Genomic DNA, 18,893 nt, shown 5'->3' with positions numbered 1-18,893 from the left:
AGCTGGCAAAATAGTCCCTGACTGTTTTCTTTTTGGTGACTTTCTTCTCCAAGCTCCTGGTGTGAGTGTGGGCTGCTTGCGAGTACTCCGAGTGCCAAGGTATGTAAGGACAACCATTTAGGTTGTTGTGTAGCACCTGGAGGCTCTCTGACATCTTCTTCATATGCACACTGACACAATTCCCTCTTTTCCCCACACTTTGCAGTGCTCCTGGAGGAAAAGAGGCTGAGAATGGAGGAGTCTGGAGTCTGCTGTGCCCTTTTTATACTAATGTACACATGGGGCTGATGCAGTGACAGTATGTCAGTGAAGCCACTGTGAGGGCTAGAATTGTTTCCAAAGTGACAGTCCATGGACCTACCTTTCCAGCGTCTGGAAAATGCCCTTTCCCTTACATTAAGGTCATGACTAACAAGCCTGCCTCTGCTTGCCTGAGCTTTCCTGCGGCAGAGACTGCTTGTGTAGGTGGTGTCCTCTCCTCCTGCATGGCCTTCAGGATGAATCCTCATTTCACTCCTAGTGGAGACACACACAGCTGTGGAATTAACTCACATGAGCAACATGAAGTAGGTGGGAGTCACCTCTATATGAATTTCCTGCGTGCTGTGATGTATTTAGAGTATGGATTGCATTGCATACGCCTGAGAACAGGAGTCTTATTACAATACCAGGTACATCTTACATGCACCCAACCACACCTCTGCCTAAACTTTTTTTCTGGTCTAGTTAACAGTCACCTACAGAATTGCCCTCATTTGTCCTCTTTAACTCAACTGTTGTCCTAGCAGCACCTGTAGCCCCTTTTATTGCTTAGATGTGTAGTGGTAGGCAGAGGTGCTTGCTGTTTCTAGCATGTATGAACCATGCTCCCATCTGAAGAAGGTGACTGTGCCACCTCCAGGATGCAGCCCTTTCCTTCACAGGGCTACACACAACATTCCCAGTTTTGAAAAGCAGCTGCTTTCCACCACCCAAAGAACATGAACCTCTGGTGCCATCCCAGGTAATGTAAGTTTCACACAACTGGTGTAGGTCCACCTCATGTCAGAGTCTTATACACCACTTTAAGATGGTCCCCTCCCCACCCCCAGCATGGGCTGGATGTGTCCCTGCCCTAAAGAATGAATTTTCATTTTTTTTCAGAGATGATGACAGAAATCTGTCTTTTCTCTTGATCAACTCTTTCAAATTTTGGCTAAAGAAAAACGTGGCAAGATACCAGAGCTGGAAAGTGCGATACCAAAGCCAACTGTATGCACATACCACATCTGCTGGGACCAAAGCATGCAGCACTTGGCTGAACTTTGTCTGTTCAGCTCTCTGTGTTTCAGTTTCCATGTTTCAGCTGAGGGTCACGTGAAGTATCTCTGTCTACACTTGCTTCACACTGACCACCATGGGATGAGACCATTCATGTACATCCTGCAACTGGGAGCAGGTCCCCATGGGCCACTGATGGGGCAGGCACATTGGAAATGTGTTTGTGGCACTTACTGATCTCATTACTGGCAGTTTCAGAAAAGGACCTTTGAGCCAAAGAACCTGAGCACTTAGAGGTGATCTGACTGCTAGAGGAGGTCTAAACAGGCCCTATGGGCTGCTGAAATGGACTCCAAAGCTGTTGGTCCTGCCCTGTCAGCACCATGTTCTCCTACAAAAGAAAAAAAACAGGACACAGGAAGCACCAACACAAGGTGGGAGAATCAAGACCTCAGTCAAATGTACTAGTAATACTTAGCACTGTACATCACTGTACTGTTACTTACAAACATTAACTAATACATCCTCACAACACCCCTGCGAGGTAGGGAAGTAGTATTAGCCCCGGTGTACAGACAGGGAAACTGAGGCACAGAGAGGCTAAGTGACTTGCCCAAGATCACACAGCAAGGCATTGGCAGAGCCACAGTAAGAATGGAGATGCCCCTTGTTCCCCACCCCATGCTGCCCCCCACTAGACAGTGGTGTCTGTCTGGCCACAGGGAACTCAAGAGGTCCCTTCGAAAAGCAATGCCGGGACTTGTTGCCCATTAATCATTTTTATTTGCCTTTAATGAATAATTTCACAGTTTTTCCCTCACACTGTACACCACGCTCTCACAGTCCATTCAGTGTTCTGTGGTAGCCCACAGCCTTCTCCTCTGGCACCGGGACAGCTCTGCAGGGGTTTTGTAGGATGCTCTGTGCTTTCATTAAGAGGATGTTAAGAAACAGTTTTCACTGGCATTAGACTGGGAGCATGTGAGCTCTCACTGAAGACAGATAACACACACTGGAGAAGCAGGCAGAGGGAACTGATGGTAAAAAGGCATTTGCCATCCCCTGTGACATGACCAGTGACTCTCTTGGTTTCTTAGCTCTTCTAAGCTCCAGTGATCACTCAGAGCAGGAAACTGTTTGTCTCCAACTTGCCTGGTCAGGAAGTGGTTGTTCTGGGGGTTGCTTCCCTAACAGGTAATAGGCAGTCATCTCAGGACCAGAAAGGTCCCCAGCATTGCCTACTCCAGGTGTGTGACACTGTCTTGGAACAAGGCTGGCTGTAGCCATTGTGCTCTCCTGCCACGGGGAAGGGGTATTACCATGGTTGGCAAGCAGCCGTATCCAGCGTCCAAGTCTCTTTTATTTTCCAAACTGGGATTCAATGAAGAGCAAGGGCAAGTGGATGGATGAGGAGATGAGGATGAGGCAGAGCAAACAGGAAAATCCACCAAATGAGCTTCTGGGAAGGAAATGTTCTGCCTTGGGCACTTCAGCTGATGTGGCTTCATTTTCACAAGGCTTCTTTCTCTCTCTGGGAACATCTGCTGAGCTTCATCTCTGTCAGCTGAATATATCGTATGACATTGGTCACACACACACGTACGGTGGTTACAACTCCCTGTGGAAGACAAGACACACTGCACCTTCACCCTTGGTGCATCACCTGGGTAGCGACATGGCTCCAGCGCTGCCTGCAGGAACAGCATCGGTTGGAAGGGGCTCTGAACCAAACCCTGCACCTTTAGTTTTGGAGAACCTGGTCTGATTTGTGCTCGCCATCCCTGTAGCTCATAATCTTGCCTCAGCTAGTTTTTACCTTCTCTCTGATTACTTTTGGTCAGCTCAGTTGAATTCACACAGTTGAAACTATCCAAGTCATCCTTGCCTATTCCTGTGGAACAGTACCTCTATTGGCTTCCCTTCCCTCAGTGCCTGCATGCAAGCCCCTAAAGGCATTTTGTGTAGTTATGCTCTGCCTCTTCACTCTCCTATTCCTTTTACAGCCTATTTCACTCTTCTCACATTTTTCCATGATGAGTTGAATTGGGAAGAACATCCTTCTTGTTCTCTTTGTACCCTTGCTTTCCTTAAATTTCATATTTGGAAGTCCTTCCACTATGACACTCTTATCTGCGTTTTTGTCCTATGCTATATGCTACTAACTGCCTTGTCTGTTCTATCTAATGAAGTTCTTAGGGGCAGAGAACCACTGATGCATCCCTTTAGAGAGCTGTGCAGGTGGTAAGCTGAGTCCTCTTTTTCCTTCCAATATTTCAGTGCATCAACACAGGACGTGAGTTTTGGTTTACCTCCTGGACTCAGCAACGAGGGAACCTGTTCACCCTGAGGCATAGGGTGATCTAGACAAGTATTTGTCTCCAGACAGACCCCAAGAGTCTGCAGTCATGGTCAATCCTTTCTCATACCATGTTGGTTTACTATCATGAGAGTGACTTCCCATGCACGCAGCACCCACATAATGGTAAAATCCATGTGCTATCAGAAGCAAGCAAGCAAGCATTCTTAATGAGCCAAGAAGTTCTGCTGTTGGTTGTGCCAGACAAGCTGCACCAGTATACTGGGCAATTCATGCAGCAGCATTTCATACAAGCCCAGCAAATTTTAAGGCAGGATTTTTAAAAACAGAATTAGTTTTAGTTGTGCATCCTCCCCAGGTGAAGAAATTTAGCTGAGGGGGTAGCCCTGAACTTCAGGCCTAAAATGAAATCAGTGCACATGGCAGGCAAGGGGCTGACTCCCAGTCATGTAAAGGCAGTACACACAGCCAGGGTCCTGCTGTGCTGCCTGTGCCTTCCTGCAGCCTCCCTGCCCTGTGCCCTTTGAGGCTTTGATGGGTCTGGGTACACATCCCTGCTGCTGAGGTTCACACGTTGAACGTCTGCCTGGTGCAGGCAATAAGTGATAACTACATAAGCAGCTAGGAAATCACACCTGCCTGCGCCTGCAGGGACTCAACGCCTGGCTGGGGTGGAGGTGGGTTCAGTGCTTAATTGGGCAATGAAAGGTTGCCAGCTCCCTTTGGCTTGCAGGTAAGGGAGCTAGCTGCTGATGGCACAGCTTCACTCACCTGGGAGGTTTCCACAGGCCTGGGAAGCCAGGGGCAAAATAAGATGTAGCCTGATAGAGGGTGGGAGATACTCCCATTGTGAGCTAATTATAAATCTCCCAGGCAGGTTTTGACTTGTTTTGCTTCATTTTTGTGGGCCACTCTTTTACCAAGGAGAAATAATGAGAGCACTACTCTGCTTACAGAAGTGGAGCCCAGTCTTTGTCAAGTCTTTTCCATCAAATAGTATTGCACCATACTAGCTCTGCCTGCTGAAGTATTTCAAAGCTATGTGTAAGTGTTAATGAAGACTCATGTCTCAGTGAGGAAGAAGTGATCCCCTTCTGCTAATGCGGAAATAACAGGTAAGGACAACTCAGATGAAGGTTCAGATGCATACAAAGAGATGCTGGCAAAGCTGCAATGGGAACATGTCTCCTGGCTCTTAAGACCGTGCCCGTGTCCTTGTGCAGAGTGGCCTCTTGCCATTTTAAAGGTCATTTCTACGTCTCCCTGTGGCTTCAGAGCCCAGTTGCTTGTCTGTGCTGCACACACAGTGGCCTGGGTTTTGTTCCCAGGACTTCTGAGGTGCAGGGGTTCTGGAAGGCAGCACAGGAAATCTGGCTTGTATGTGCAGCCCATGTGATGTCTGAACATCAGCTTTCAGTGCAGGACCAGCAGAGACTAACTGTGGGTGTTTGACATTACCAGGCCAGCTGATGGTCCAGTGTCACTCCCAGTCAGTACCTACTTCAACAAAATGTGGTCCCACCAGCGGAAAAGAGCTGAATGAGGCTTGAAGGTATGTTTAGCTGCCCATGCTGCACCAGCCTCTGAACACAGAGTTCATGGAGGGCTGCGTGTATGCTTTGTACAACTTAACAGTGGTTTCCCTCTCCCTTAGTAAGGAGGGTTATACAATTATCTTGTGTTATTCCCATTTGCTTTTGTGATTTTTTGTTTGGAGGTAGCATAAGAAATCAGGCCAAACCCAACCTTTACCCTTGACAGATGGTAAATAGCCATAAGGGATTTGCTGTGCTGACAGCCCTTCAGAAGAGTGAAACTCTTTGCTACCTAATTCCTCTTTACCACTTAAAATCTCCCCCACCAAAGAGAATACCTTCCAGTGATTTGTGCCAAAATCATTCCTTATTAGAAAAAAAACACATAGAACATGACTGTAATAACAACGAAGTGCTTTCACCAGTGAGCCTAGTGAAACCTCAGATAAAGGAAAACAATTGCATTTTGCAGATGGAGACACTGGAAGTGGAGACACTGACTAATTCCGGATTATAAAATAATTCTTGATAGTGTTACCTGATTCCTACTGCTGTGTTTTAACAGCCACATCCTTTCTTACTGTATGTATTCAATTCTTTCCCCCTGAATACCCTTCAAGTTTTCCATAATCATAAATAAAACAGTGGAACAATGGCCTTGACTGGTCTAACAATAACAATGAAGAGTCTCTGATGCAGAGCTGAAGGCCAGAACTATTTTCTGTACACATTAAGGGCCTTTGGGGACACTTTCTGGTATGTTTTTGTAGCAAGCTGTGGTATTTGAAGCTGTTGCTGTTGAATAAATTAGTATTTATTTCAAGAAGCAATGAGGAATACCAAATAAATAGTATCACGTGGCGTGTGGGAGCACAGAAATACATGTTTTAAAAATGGAAGCAAAGTGGTTCAGCTAAAAGGACTTTTTCACATCTAAGCCTAGTCAGAACCTCAAGGTTAGGACAACTTCTATTTTCCACTGACTATTTTTCTCTTGCATAGGCTTCTTCATTTCCCGGTTCTGGCAAGGGCTGAAAGCAGAAGGGTACACTGTAAACTAAAATAGGTTAAACTGAGTTTTTGAGCACATTTGCTGAGGGAGTGTGGGGTGTACAGCTGTGCTGTCAGACTGCCTGGAGCCCATGGCCAAGTGCAGCAGATGGGACCAAGCACCCTTGTGGAAGAGGAAGGAGATCCCAGCACACACCTAAGCACACCCTCCCTGGTGCTGCTCCAGGGCCCAGTCACTGCAGGAGCCCTGCAAGGCCAATGCCTGTAGCATGTCGAGCACACTCAGCTCTGGCAGCCTCCCCTGTCTACTCTAGCTCAACGAACATCAACTGCACCATGCTCTGTCAGGACCCAGGCTCACTCCTGTTTCACACCCAGTTCTCACTTTTCTCTCCTGGGTTCAGGTGGAAGAGCTGCACTGCAGGGCTTCTGTTTTCCTTCCTTATGATCCTTTAATTTTTATTTAGGTATTACAAAATTCCTTTCTTACAACAGAAACGGTTTATCTCCCTTTTAGCATAAAGGCTAAGTTGTTCGAATATATAATTTCTTTGCTGTCCCAAAATGAATTGTTGGGTTTTGACACATGGATGACAGATACTTGAACAGGCAAGTGGCTGATTTCACAGCAAAAGTTGAAGCATCCTGATGAATGCTTTGTGAGTAAATGTCTCTGATCAAAGTTGAATACTAGCCCTTTACTGACCTGGTGGAAGGGATTGCTATTGGGAATTAAAAATAGTCTCCTGGCTTTGCTAAGGGGAAAATCGGAGTCAGAAAATGTAATGGTCAGGATACACTCTTCCCCATCCCGCTTTCTTCTTTTTTTTAGAGGGGCAGGATCCTCTCCACACAGGTGGCATTCCAGCAACACTGTCATATTCCAGGTTGTGCTGCAGCCTCAGCAATGGTTAATCTTTGGGCTCTGCAACCTTGGTGCACTACATGAGAGTGCTTGAAGGAGAGCAGAGCTAAGGATACAGTGAGTCATGCTCATCCCTGTGGAAATCAATGCAATTGAGTCAGGGACACACTAAGGCTGGTGAAAAGAAAAGCAAAAGCTCTGAATGCAAAGCCGCATCCCCGTTCCCTTGATACCTGTTGGCTGGCGGGATCTCGCCTCTTTCAGGTAGTAGAGGGCCTTGTTGAAGTCACCCAGGTGGTAAAATGCCACTCCTGATCGATAGAGTGCCTTGAAGTTCTCTCCTTCTTTCTGAAGCACTTTGAGGCAGTACTCCTTGACTCGCTCATAGTTCACCAGCTCGGCCTGGAGCAGGCAGGCTACAGGGGATGGGGATGACGGGCAGACAGAGAGACAGACAGACAGACAGACAAACAGGAGAACATTAGTGCTGTATTTCTTCCTGCTCCTGCAATCTGCATGGGGGAAGAGAGCAGCTTAGGTGAGGGAAATGACTCAGCCCCGTGATTCAGAAAGGGTGCAGTCATATGGATTGTTTGCCAAATCCAATTGTTCGCAATTTAAATACCAACGCTTCTATTTTTGGCACTGCAAAGTGAAGGGATTGTGTTTGTTCTGGGAGGGGGGATGTAAACATCCCTCCACAGAGCAGGAATACTGTGGCAGTAACTGGCTTTAGATCATTTGTAGTAAAATCACTGCTTGGACTGAAGGCTGGAGCTCAGGAAAGCACAAAAAGGCAGTCAAACAGTTATCTGACAAAGGAAAAGGGGATTAAACTGGATTGAATTTTGTATTTGTCTTAATCCAAGGCTGTTAGATTTAGATTTGCAAATAATATGTATATGTCTTTTATGCAGGGGGTCCTGCATGGAGTTTTGCTATAGGAAATGATAAAGAGCTCTGCTCTGTTGGAATGTGCTGCTAGCAAACCAGAGGCACCTGGACCTGTAGGAACAAATGTGCTACACTGTGTGCTTTCTATAAAGTACTGCAACACAAGTTCCTCCCAAGAGGTTAGTTCTTCTGACTTCCTAAAGGAAAAGGTAAGCACAGTAAAGAAACAGTGTGCTGAGGACTTTGTGTGCTGGAGGATAATTGTTGCATAAATGTCAAGGAGCTGAATAAAATTCCCATAGTGACTTTCCCACAACTAGGACCAAAATAAAGAGGGAAGGGGGAGATCCTTGGGGCAAGCTTTACAGCCCTGTTCATGGCTTTCCATAGTGCTTACTCTTGGACTACACTTCATTAGGTGTATTGGGCATTAAGAATGGTTTGGGGAATACTGACAAGAATAGGACGTGGTGCAGTCACAGTCTTCGGGGACATGTGCTGTCTACGAGCCCACCTGACGCTGCAATCTAAGGCAACTTTGGGAATAACAGAACTCGGGGAAGGCAGGCAGGATGCTGCTGCAAGGAGCAGTTCAGAAGCTGGCAGTGACAAGTGCCAGGACATGGAGAGAAATTTCCCATGGCAGGTGGTGTTACTCAGCGTGTCTCTGGCAAGGAGGAGACTTGCTGCTCCTGGAAATCTAAGTTGTCACAGTTCAGGTCTCACCAATGAACAGGCAGACTTCATTTTTTGCATGGCAACTGCAACCTGCAGCTGAGAGGATAGGATGCTGGGTCATGATAGTTCTCGATTGCCTTCCCCTGCACCCCTAAAGTAAGCCCTGTACCCTCTCTGTACTTCACTTTACGTTTCATGAGTAGGAGGTTGGCTAGATGATCTCCAGAGATTCCTTCCAATCTAAATTAGTCTGAGTACATGAATCGGCTAACATGGACAGAACGCATTCCTAATCCAAGTACACATTTACAGCTTAAACAGCTAACTGGGAACAATCATAAACAGGCTTTTATCAGTAGAGAACTGGTGGTACAGATGTGTTGAGCAAGGACTGCAGAACTATCCCCACTGCAGGTATGTTTGGTTGAGTGACACAGTAATTACTAACAGCTTTGTCCCGTTTGTTTTAATGACGGACTCTCAATATATTTTACCAGTTCCTGCCATTAAAGTCCATAGGTATTTCAAAGGCATCTGATTGCTTGCTTATTTGATTGCCAGTTAAAAAACACATATGTTTCTAAGCTTAGCAGCATTTCCTTATCTAGAATTTGTCCCTTCCTATTTGTCAAACATTGATTTTTCTCACTCTGTCTCTAATGGAGCATGAAATGGCTGTGCCTTGTTTTCCTTTATTTTTCAAAGCTATTAAAAAGATGGCTGTGTAAATTTACTGCTGGCTTCACAGCCCTGGAAATGGGATTGCTTTGTTTATCTGCTGACCAGTAGCATGTACAGCAGTGGCAGTAGCTTTCTGCATGCTGCCAATCTGATCCAGCCTTTCACGTTCTGTGAAACTGCCTTTCAGAGCAACTGAGGGGGGTGGATTTCATTCTCTCTGTTCATTTATTACTTGGTATTTCCAGTCAGAGGCATAGAAAGGACTCTGTGAAAAATGACAGGCAGTCTATTCATGTCTATTAACTCAGAAGTTCCATACTGGACTTGCTTCATGGATTGATTTAAAAGAAAAGAAAAAGTCTCCTGCACCCTGGTAACTCGCAAACCCAAATGGGCTCCCAGATGCCCAGCTGGGTTCTCTGTGACTCGCACTAACAGTAAAGGTTCTGCAGGGCATCCCCACTAACCATGCACACAGCAGAGACAAGTCAGTACCACATGGCTAGCAGCAGAGACGCGTGTTTATCTGAACAAAGCAAGCAGATGGATGTGCATGAAACAGTTCTGCTGGAAGAGTTGGCCATTTGGAGAGCCAGCACTGGAAGAGGCTGTTGGAAAATGAACCTGGAGGGAGTATCTCCCTTATAAATATTTAGACGTGATTGCTTTCAGTTCTTGGTGGACTGAAATAATCTTAATGGACTGTGATTCAATGCAAATATTGAGGCTGTTAGTAACTCAGCTTTCAGAAATGGAAGAGACATGGAACCCTTGTACTTTCTACTTAAGTCAGTCCAGAGAGAGCTGTTTTGAAAACATGCTGTTTTCCTAAACAGACATGTGCATCTCTGGGAGTGTGTGTTTACCATGTCAGCACTTCATCACCATCCTCAGTTCATAATATCCTTTTGAGGAACAAAAGAGAGCTCACTTAAAGAGATCGAATCCAGGAGGTTCCTCACACTTTCTCGAAATTGAATGGTCTTGATCCCATACAGCACCATTTCTAGAAGCTCTCTAGTGATTAGAAGAGTGTCCTTTACTTGTAGATGCAAACCTACAGTTACCTGTTCCCTGCAGGTATCATTGTCATTGTGATACAGCATCTGGTGCCTATATCTCTCCAACTCAAAATGTAGGGTGTCCTGCTTCTCCGCCATGTGAGATGGTTCTCATCATACTTGGTTATCATTCTCAATTTGGCAGCTGACTTATTGTGTCAGCTTAAGCAATAAGAAACTCCTAATTTTTAAAACCATGTATGTCACATGGTGATGAAGAGTCCCCATCTGCTGTAAATAAGCCATCTGAAACTACTGGGTGAAATGTGCTATGGGGAGGGGGAAAAGGTTAATGCTATTAGCTCCAATTGAGGGGTCCTGTCTATCATGCTTCCCAACTGACTGCTGATGTTTAAGCAAGGAAATAGGAAGTTTGGCTGGTTTTCTTCGTAAGAGGAGTGTTAAACCTGAATTCTAATTTGTGGACTCAATCTATGCCAGCCAGTTCCAAGAGATGAAGCAATTTGAGTGGTGCAGTACAGATCTGGTACCAGTAGATAACTGCACTGCTAAAGCTAATTTGTGTGGCCCTGCTCAGCACAAGGTTAAGTAAAACAAAGGTTAGAGCACCTGTAGAGCCAAAATACATCTATATCTTTAATCCTTATCAGTAGCTGTAGTTAGTGATAGGTGGGAAGTTGTAACTAAATCCTGGCACTTGAGGGATCTGGCTTCTGTTTTATTGCACCCAGAATTAATTTTCAATTTCAGAGTATCTTTCAGGTAGATATCTAGGTTTGACAGGTGTCAGGGAGAAAGGAACTATGACAGCCCTTTTCTCCCAAAGGCTAATTACTTTAATTGTTTAAGAAATGTCACTACATTTCCATACTGATTTTTTCATTTGTTTTGTTTCGCTGCAGTTACTAGCCACTGGCACATTACTAGCCACACCTTTGCTACCCTGAAAAGCTTGTGTTTCCTTGTTGCACTGGTACCCTCAGACTCTGTTCAAGTCACTCTTTCACCCTTTAATAGCCTGCATAAAGAAGTGCCTGGAGTTACTGAAAACCCCGTATTTTTCAGCTTTTCTCACTTTTATAGCTGTTCTCTGAGCCCTCAAAATGAAGTTCAGCTGGAAGTGCTGTCAGTTACCATCTTACCAGAGAAACCTCTTCTGTGTGAATACCTCTGTGCGTTATGCAAATAGCTCAGTTTGGCCTGAAATTTTGGCTTCTAATTTTGTCTGAGCTAAGAACTAAGTCTGGAAGTAGGATGTAAGAGTTTTAACATGGAGATTTTCAACAACAATATGAAGAACCTTGCCTACCTGGCAATTTTCATCAAAGGATAAATCTGCATGCCAGAACAATCCTCCAGACATAGTTTATGCCAGTGGTTAAACTCCCGCTGTAGGCAAGGCTCAAGACCTATCCATGTTACAGACCACTCAGAAGCGGGAGCCAAATTACCATGCAAAGAATGTTAGCATATCCCTACCCTGTGGCATGTTCTTTGGGCACAGCAGTGTGTTAGTCATAACAGGAATTCCATTTGCTGTTGTTTTGGGAAATGAAAATGCCCTTGTCCTACAGGAGTATCTTGGGTTGCATATTCATATTCCACAAACTCCTGTCTTGTTTGCAGTCACCCAGGTAAGCTCGTAGCACTGCATGTTTTTAAGATTGTCTTGGTCCTTCCAATGTAGGAAAGAGTCAGTTGCTTGTAATTTTACTGGTCTTGCAAGTTTTTGGACTAAAATAATCCATGTGCCATGTCTGCCTTTAATGTCTGCTTGTCAGCCAAGACTGATAGGGTATTTTTGAAAAACAGGCTAGGGAAACATACCTTATTTTTCCTTTGTTAAAGATCTCTGGTGACTGTCTCTTTGGATTTGCCTCATGCCCTCTCATCCTTTGGCTTTGCAAACTGAAATCTGGCAGATATCATTTGTGTCAAGCAGGTGCCTTCTGTTATCCCTAGGGTAATCTATAGCTGGCCAACTGATAACCTTCTGAAAATAAAACCAGTATAGGACTGCAGATAGTACACTGTAGAGATGCTCTAGAATTTGGTACCCAAATCCTTTGAATACTCAGTCCACCCTGGGCACAATCTGAGCTAGGAAAAAGCAGGGATTTGGAAACTGAGAAAGCAAAAAAATTCTCTTACTGGCTTACTGGTCATAGGAAGAAAGAAGAGCAGAAAGTGGAAACCAAGCTGAGAGAGGTTGTCTTGGTTATGACAGAAAGGCAGGGAGACAGATGCTTGCAAGGGGAGGAGATCAGGGCTGAAAGCCACAGGGGGACAGAGCCACAGAACTGCTGGTGTGGTGAAAGGGGTGTATGAGTGGGGAGTCAAGATCTATTGTGGAGGCAAAGTCTGGGGGGAGAAGGGGAGTTCAGAGTTTGGGATAAGGTGCTAAGGACATACGGACACAGTGCAGCCAGCCTGGGGACCAAGAAGAGCATTTATAACAGTGAAATCCAAGCAGAGCAAACTAACCTCCCTATGTGGCAGCAGCTCCTCTAGCAGATCACTTAACCAAAATCATATCCCTGCTCTGAATCATCTTTTTGTCTGCTGACTATATTCACCAAGGGATACTAATCTGTAATGATGAAAGCTAGCCCTTGAAATATTCCCTGGAGACTGGAACGGGTATTTTATGCAGGAGCTAATAGCAAATCATCTGTTTGAACCACTCTTCATATACTCATGCAAGAATGGTCTGAATTCAAGTGACCTGTGCTTTCCTTTTGTTAAGAACAGCCTGGAGAAGAGAAGCTTCGTGGGAACCTCATAGCAGCCTTCCACTATCTGAAGGGGGCCTACAAGGATGCTGGAGAGGGACTCTTCATCAGGGACTGTAGCAATAGGACAAGGGGTAATGGGTTTAAACTTAAACTGGGGAAGTTCAGGTTAGATATAAGGAAGAAGTTCTTTACAGTGAGGGTGCTGAGGCACTGGAACAGGTTGCCCAAAGAAGTGGTAAATGCTCCATCCCTGGCAGTGTTTAAGGCCAGGTTGGACAGAGCCTTGGGTGACATGGTGTCCCTGCCCATGGCAAGGGGGTTGGAACTAGATGACCTTAAGGTCCTTTCCAACCCAACCCATTCTATGATTCCCTTAGACTGAAAACCAACCACAGCCTGTATTGATTTGTTTAGTTGCAAAGCAGAGAGAAGTAGCTAAACCCATTACTGCTTAAATCTGAAGTGAATATTCCCTCTTTACGGTATTTATTCTTGTCTCTACTGCTGGAGCTTAACAGCCTACGTGGATTATTACTCCTTACAGCCTATGTGGATTATTACTCCTTAGCAAGTGCTAGGTACTCTAACCACTACAAACTCAATGTCTATTTCACAACCTGACAGTATCATTCCCAGAAATAACCACAAATAAACTCTGCAAAATACTTCGCTTTCTGATATGATCTTGCCCTAACTATAGCAGTCATCAACTTGCTTAATATATGTTTAAATTGCAGGAAGGTGGTGCATATTCTTACTCTGGTTCTACTTTGGAAAACATACGATTGATGCTTTGATACAACTGCTTCAGTATTTTATTCAGACATTTGATTAAGACCTTTACATATCATTGAACAGGCTTTGTTATCATCTGTTTGAGACTTGAAATAATAGGGCAGACTAGGAGAGTCTCGTATTTCCATTACTTCAGAAGGCTTGGCATCCCTCATGGTGATGTTCTTCCTCAGAAAAGTGAAAACATGATAGTGACAAGTTCTGGTTTGATGTGCTTGGGAAGAAAAATTACTGGAATATAACCAAAAAGAAAAAAAAAAAAAAAAGAAAAAGAGGGGGGAAAAAGGGGAAAAAATATTTGAAAAAATATTTATCTTTATTTATCTTTGAATAGACAGCAATCTTCTAACCATGCCATCAATGGATGTCTCATTAATCTTTGCATGCTGCAGTCTGTGTAAATGGTGTTTACAAGGAGCACATGGAGCTTGCTGTGCCCACTGGAAGAATTAGAAGAGATACCATTACCACATGAGACTGAAAATTTCACCCATGTGTTAATAATATAAATTATAATTAATTTCTAAAATAAATCAGGCAGAATATGCCTCATAAGATGATGCTGAAAATGTATAGGGTTATCTTAGTTTAAAAGTAAATTTGGACTTGAACTACTGTAATTTTAATGTACACCATAAAAAGATCTGGACTACTGGAATGCTTAACCAAATTTCTCTGAAGTTAAAGTTCTTGATCCTGAGTGTGCAGACTGCACAGGCTATATGTGGATGGCACAGCCCAATTTTTAACCTATGTTTTAACCTGTGTTAAATTTTCAATCTAGATTGGCACTTGAAGAAGCTATATAACATACAGGAATGTAAGGAGCCCACAGCAAGGGAACGGAGCAGAGGTGGTAAAGCATCCTTATCTGCACTGAACTCCATGTGTGCTGTGCCTTTCAAGAATGCAACCCCGCATTCCTCAAAAGAGGATGTTTAAAGCTTTTTTATTTTTTCCAGAGAAATGCTGCATGCAGTTTCACTACTAGGCAGAGACACTAATTAGGATCTGCAGTTTCCAAACAATCTCTTCCCTGAAATACTTCTCTTCTCTCTCTATAGTCCAAGCTTGCAAACAAAGAGGATTTTCTGGCTTCTCACCAATATAAAGCTAATTATAGACAGCTTGATAATGTCTGGCAATAATCTGATCAGCTGACTCCTAGTTCCCGGACAACCTTAATGGGATGAAAAGGGAATATCAGAATGACAGTACAGCTTTACAGCTTTACAGCCAGTGGCTCTCATTTATTCCTCTCCAGGTACCAAAAACGCCTAAACATGCCCGTATGTTTCTGCTTGCAGGGAAACGTGTGGAAAATTAAAACCCAAACTGTACGACAGGTTGTCTCTCTCCATAGGGAGGGATTAATGCTAAATGAGGTGTGGATCCACAAATGTTTGGAGAGCCCAAAGAAAGCCATGTTTCCAAGCAGCCTTCCTCTCCTTCTCAGCCTGCCTCTCAATTTGTAGATGCCGGCTGTTCCTCCCCATCCTGCCTGCTTGGCCATGCTCTCTTTCCGGTACATGGTATGGTTTCCTTCAGTTCTCTGCTGCTCCCGAGTCCTTCATACCTCTTCTACAAGAAAGACTCTGATTCCACTGTTCCAATTAGCTTTCTCTCTCTTCAGTAGTGACTGGAGTATGCTGATGCTTCCACCATCACGCATGTGAAGAGGTATCTAGCAGTTCTCAAAGGAGCTGCTGAGCCTGTGTGTCTGGCTTTTTGTGGCTGGCAGCCCACCCTGGGACTCTGCCTACTGCCCTCCCTTGGAGCCCACAGGGCTGATAACAAAGAGATAAGTAACAGCTAATGTGAGCTGTCAGAACACATCAGTTTGAATTCAGTCTGTGATAGGTTGATCAATCTTGAAGATAAAGGAGAAACAGTAGACACTGCATATCTTGGCTTTTACACTAGTCAAATGACAAATTTTAGTGACATTTTCTTAAGCAAATTGAAGGAGCACAGTCTAAATGAATAGACTTAACTCTGTTAACAAAGTGAAAGACAATATTAAGTAGGGTTCTGCACTGATCTGTCCTAGGCCCCATGGTATTTGGTATTGTCAATAAAGACCTAAATGACAGACTGCAGACTGCCTCATCAATTTGCAGATAACACCAAGATGTGAGGAGCTGGTGAATGTTGGAAGACAGGGGTAGAATTCCAAAGGATCCCCACAAACTGGTGGTGTTCTGATAAAAATAGGATGTAATTCAACAGGGGCAAGATAAAGGTCCCACAATTAGGCAGGAAAAAAAGACCAAACAAAAAACAATGAGTAAGTACAGCAGGGAAACAGTTGGGAGCACAGAAGACAGAATATAAGTCCTCAAGAAAACAGTGAGGTAAGATAGGCTAACAGTGCTCATGTAAGTAAAAAGAACAAAAAAAAAGCAACACCAAAAACCAACCCCCAACCCTGTAATGCAAAGAACAGTATATTCAGGATACAATCTATTCTTTTTGTACTTTGGAAGTAAGAACAAGGCTTATGTGTCAGCCAGGAAGGACTTTCTAGCAGTGAAGCACTGAAAAAGACCGCTTGGGGAAGTTGTGAAGGATACTAGCTTTGCAATTATGTAAGAACAGCTTAACCAAACGTTAGCTGGGATATGTCTTACCTGTACCCTTGAACTACACATGGGTATGGATGGAAGACTCTCAAATTGCTGTTCAGCTCTGAAGTCCTGTTATTGATTGTCCTGAAACACCCAGAGCATGAACGGTCCTCAGTTCTCCTTGCTGGCTTGCATTTAGCACTAATTCCTATCAGAAGGTCCTGTTGGAGGATGTCAGAGCAAGATCCTGGCTAGACATGTGGATAAGTAAGCACTCGAGTAACAGCAGGCATGAATTTCTGCCTTTGCTGTGTGTTTATGTTCCTGTACTTCAGACTCTTCTAATTTCCAGGAGTGCAGTTCTTTACAAGTGTTCATTATTTTGAAATTATTCTTAAGCTACTTTAAGGCAAATTTGTGGTGATTTATGCCTTTTCTTTTCTTTTCTTTTTTTTTTTTTGTGTCACGAATCAGTGATATAATATTGCAGTTTTCCTTCAAAGGAACAAAGCTTTGCAAAGCAAGGAATTTCAGCAAACTTTTCATCTGGTCCTCATAGCTTCTGTTTTGAAAGAGGATTTTGACCTACCAGTTCCTGTAGTTATTGGTCCTTCAAATCAAACCAAAATTGCTGAAAATTCTTAGCTATGGTACTATTAAAGAAGTAGTTAAAACCTACAGGTCCAGCGAACAAGAATTGTTTTCTGAAGAGGAAATCTACCCCCAGCTGTGTACCAGCAAATCTTCATTCTACCAAAATGAAAAGCTTCAGCTAGGTATGATAGTAGCCTTCCAATATCTGAGGGGTGCCTACAGGGATGCTGGAAAGGGACTCTTCATCAGGGATTGTAATGATAGGACAAGGGGCAATGCGTTCAAACATAGACCTAAGCAAGAACTTCTTTACAGTGAGGGTGGTGAGGCACTGGCACAGGTTGCCCAAAGAAGTGGTGAATGCTCCATCTCTGGCAGTGTATAAGGCCAGGTTGGACAGAGCCTTGGGTGACATGGTCTAGTGTGAGGCGTCTCTGCTCATGGGAGGGGGTTAGAACTTTCCAATACTAACCATCCTATGATTGTATGATCTTCATATTGCATTGTCGAATTTCAATGCCTTTGATTTTCCCAACCAGGAGAGGTAGGAGTGAAGTCCTAGCAAAGCACTGGTAGAGCAAGAGCTTCAGTCAGCTTTCAACCACAAGATCATTTTGATTCTGTAATAGCCATAAATACTAGCTCCTCCTGCAGCCACATTAGAAGAGATGGAAGCCCCTTCTGTTTGTATTTGCCAAGGCTTTTATTGTTGATCTGCCATCTTAAATCCCCTGGAGGTTTTCTACTCTCTGGCTTTATATCTAGTAATCTTTGACCTGTCTCTATCTTCTAAAATCAGTACTCATGTAGTCCAGTCAATATGATTTTAGATATGTTCCGCCTTCGGATCTACTGTTTCAGTTGCTATTTATTCCACTGCCTTTTTCTCCCTGTTTGCTTTTGTTCACCTTGCGTTGCTTTACTCTCTCACTGTGGCACCTTATCTACATCATACCCTTTCCTCCTCTGGCCTCCTGTTGCTGTTGACACCCACTGGGAGAATATGGTCTCTTGAGTTCTTTTCACAGGGGAGAAGTACATAGAATTTTAGCAGAGATCAGCAACATCAGATGGCGACAGACTCCAGGTGCCTGGAATTCAACAGCAGTCCATCTCTAACAAGTGCTATGAAATATTTTATGGTTCTTACTAGAATATATTACACAGTGAAATTAAGGTCTTAATGGATTGATGGGGTTTTTTTTAAACCCATCTGAGACAAGGAGGAGATTTCTCTAAATAGGGAGAAGCTTTGGAGGAAGTGATGGATTTCAAGCTGCCTTCTCTACAGAAGGGTAAAGCATCCTTTGCTCAGTGGTTCAAACAACTGACAGCACGACTATGAAATGCAGCTGGAACAGCTTGAAGGCTCTCAGATGAAGTCACTGATGGTTGTGCATGTCATGATTGCCTCAAGCCTGGCTTACTGCAGCATGTCCAAATTGGGATGAAAGCTAGCACTTCATCCTGTACCACAAACAAGGCATGATGATGTGCCTGCATAACATCTGTGTGCTGTGCCCTATGGTGGCTCACAGTTCACCTCCCAGGACATACGGAAGAGCTGACAATTGCAGAGTCCTCTAAGGAGTGGAGAGCAGGCTGCCTCTGAGCCACCTCCTTGTGTATTCATACCATATATAACTGATTGGAACTGAAATGCTTCTGGTTTTCCCTTGAACCCTCCCTAGATGAAAAGTCTCATCTGGCAAGATGGTCAAATGGCAAGAAGGAACATTTCCTTCGTTAAAATAGTAACACATTCATGTGCTTTATCCAGATCCAGTGTAGCCCCAAGCCTTTCCATTTTAATGATGTTTTGAAAAAGAGAGAAACCGTTATGGCCTCTGTGGGAGGGATGGAGTGGAGAACAACTGACAGAATCAAAGAGCAAGAGGATGCCCAAGTCAACTGATGGCTATCGAATTGAATAGACACA

At 44.1% G+C, this 18,893-nt stretch overlaps 1 protein-coding gene across 1 annotated transcript; it reads right to left on the bottom strand.

Moving 5' to 3' along the window:
- Nucleotides 1–2,770: 2,770 nt before the first annotated feature.
- Nucleotides 2,771–10,401, bottom strand: LOC104409880 (tetratricopeptide repeat protein 9A-like). Its single transcript, XM_010019886.1, has 3 exons — nucleotides 10,173–10,401; nucleotides 7,221–7,404; nucleotides 2,771–2,849 (listed from the first exon to the last, which is right to left on the bottom strand). The coding sequence occupies exons 1-3, from the start codon at nucleotides 10,399–10,401 to the stop codon at nucleotides 2,771–2,773; spliced, it is 492 nt and encodes a 163-aa protein (XP_010018188.1).
- Nucleotides 10,402–18,893: the final 8,492 nt, after the last annotated feature.

Source organism: Nestor notabilis, unplaced genomic scaffold (genome assembly GCF_000696875.1).
Source record: "Nestor notabilis isolate BGI_N333 unplaced genomic scaffold, ASM69687v1 scaffold5498, whole genome shotgun sequence".
NCBI lineage: Eukaryota > Metazoa > Chordata > Aves > Psittaciformes > Psittacidae > Nestor > Nestor notabilis.
This window is presented reverse-complemented; position numbering and strand designations above follow the sequence as displayed.

Excerpts from the sequence above, each read along its gene's own strand:
- LOC104409880 (XM_010019886.1), bottom strand. The coding sequence starts at position 10,401 with ATGGCGGAGAAGCAGGACACCCTACATTTTGAGTTGGAGAGATATAGG. Across the intron at positions 7,405-10,172 it reads CCTGGATTCGATCTCTTTAA|CCTGCCTGCTCCAGGCCGAG; the intron begins GTGAGCTCTCTT and ends CATCCCCTGTAG. Across the intron at positions 2,850-7,220 it reads AGATCCCGCCAGCCAACAGG|GACCAATGTCATACGATATA; the intron begins TATCAAGGGAAC and ends ACGTGTGTGTGT.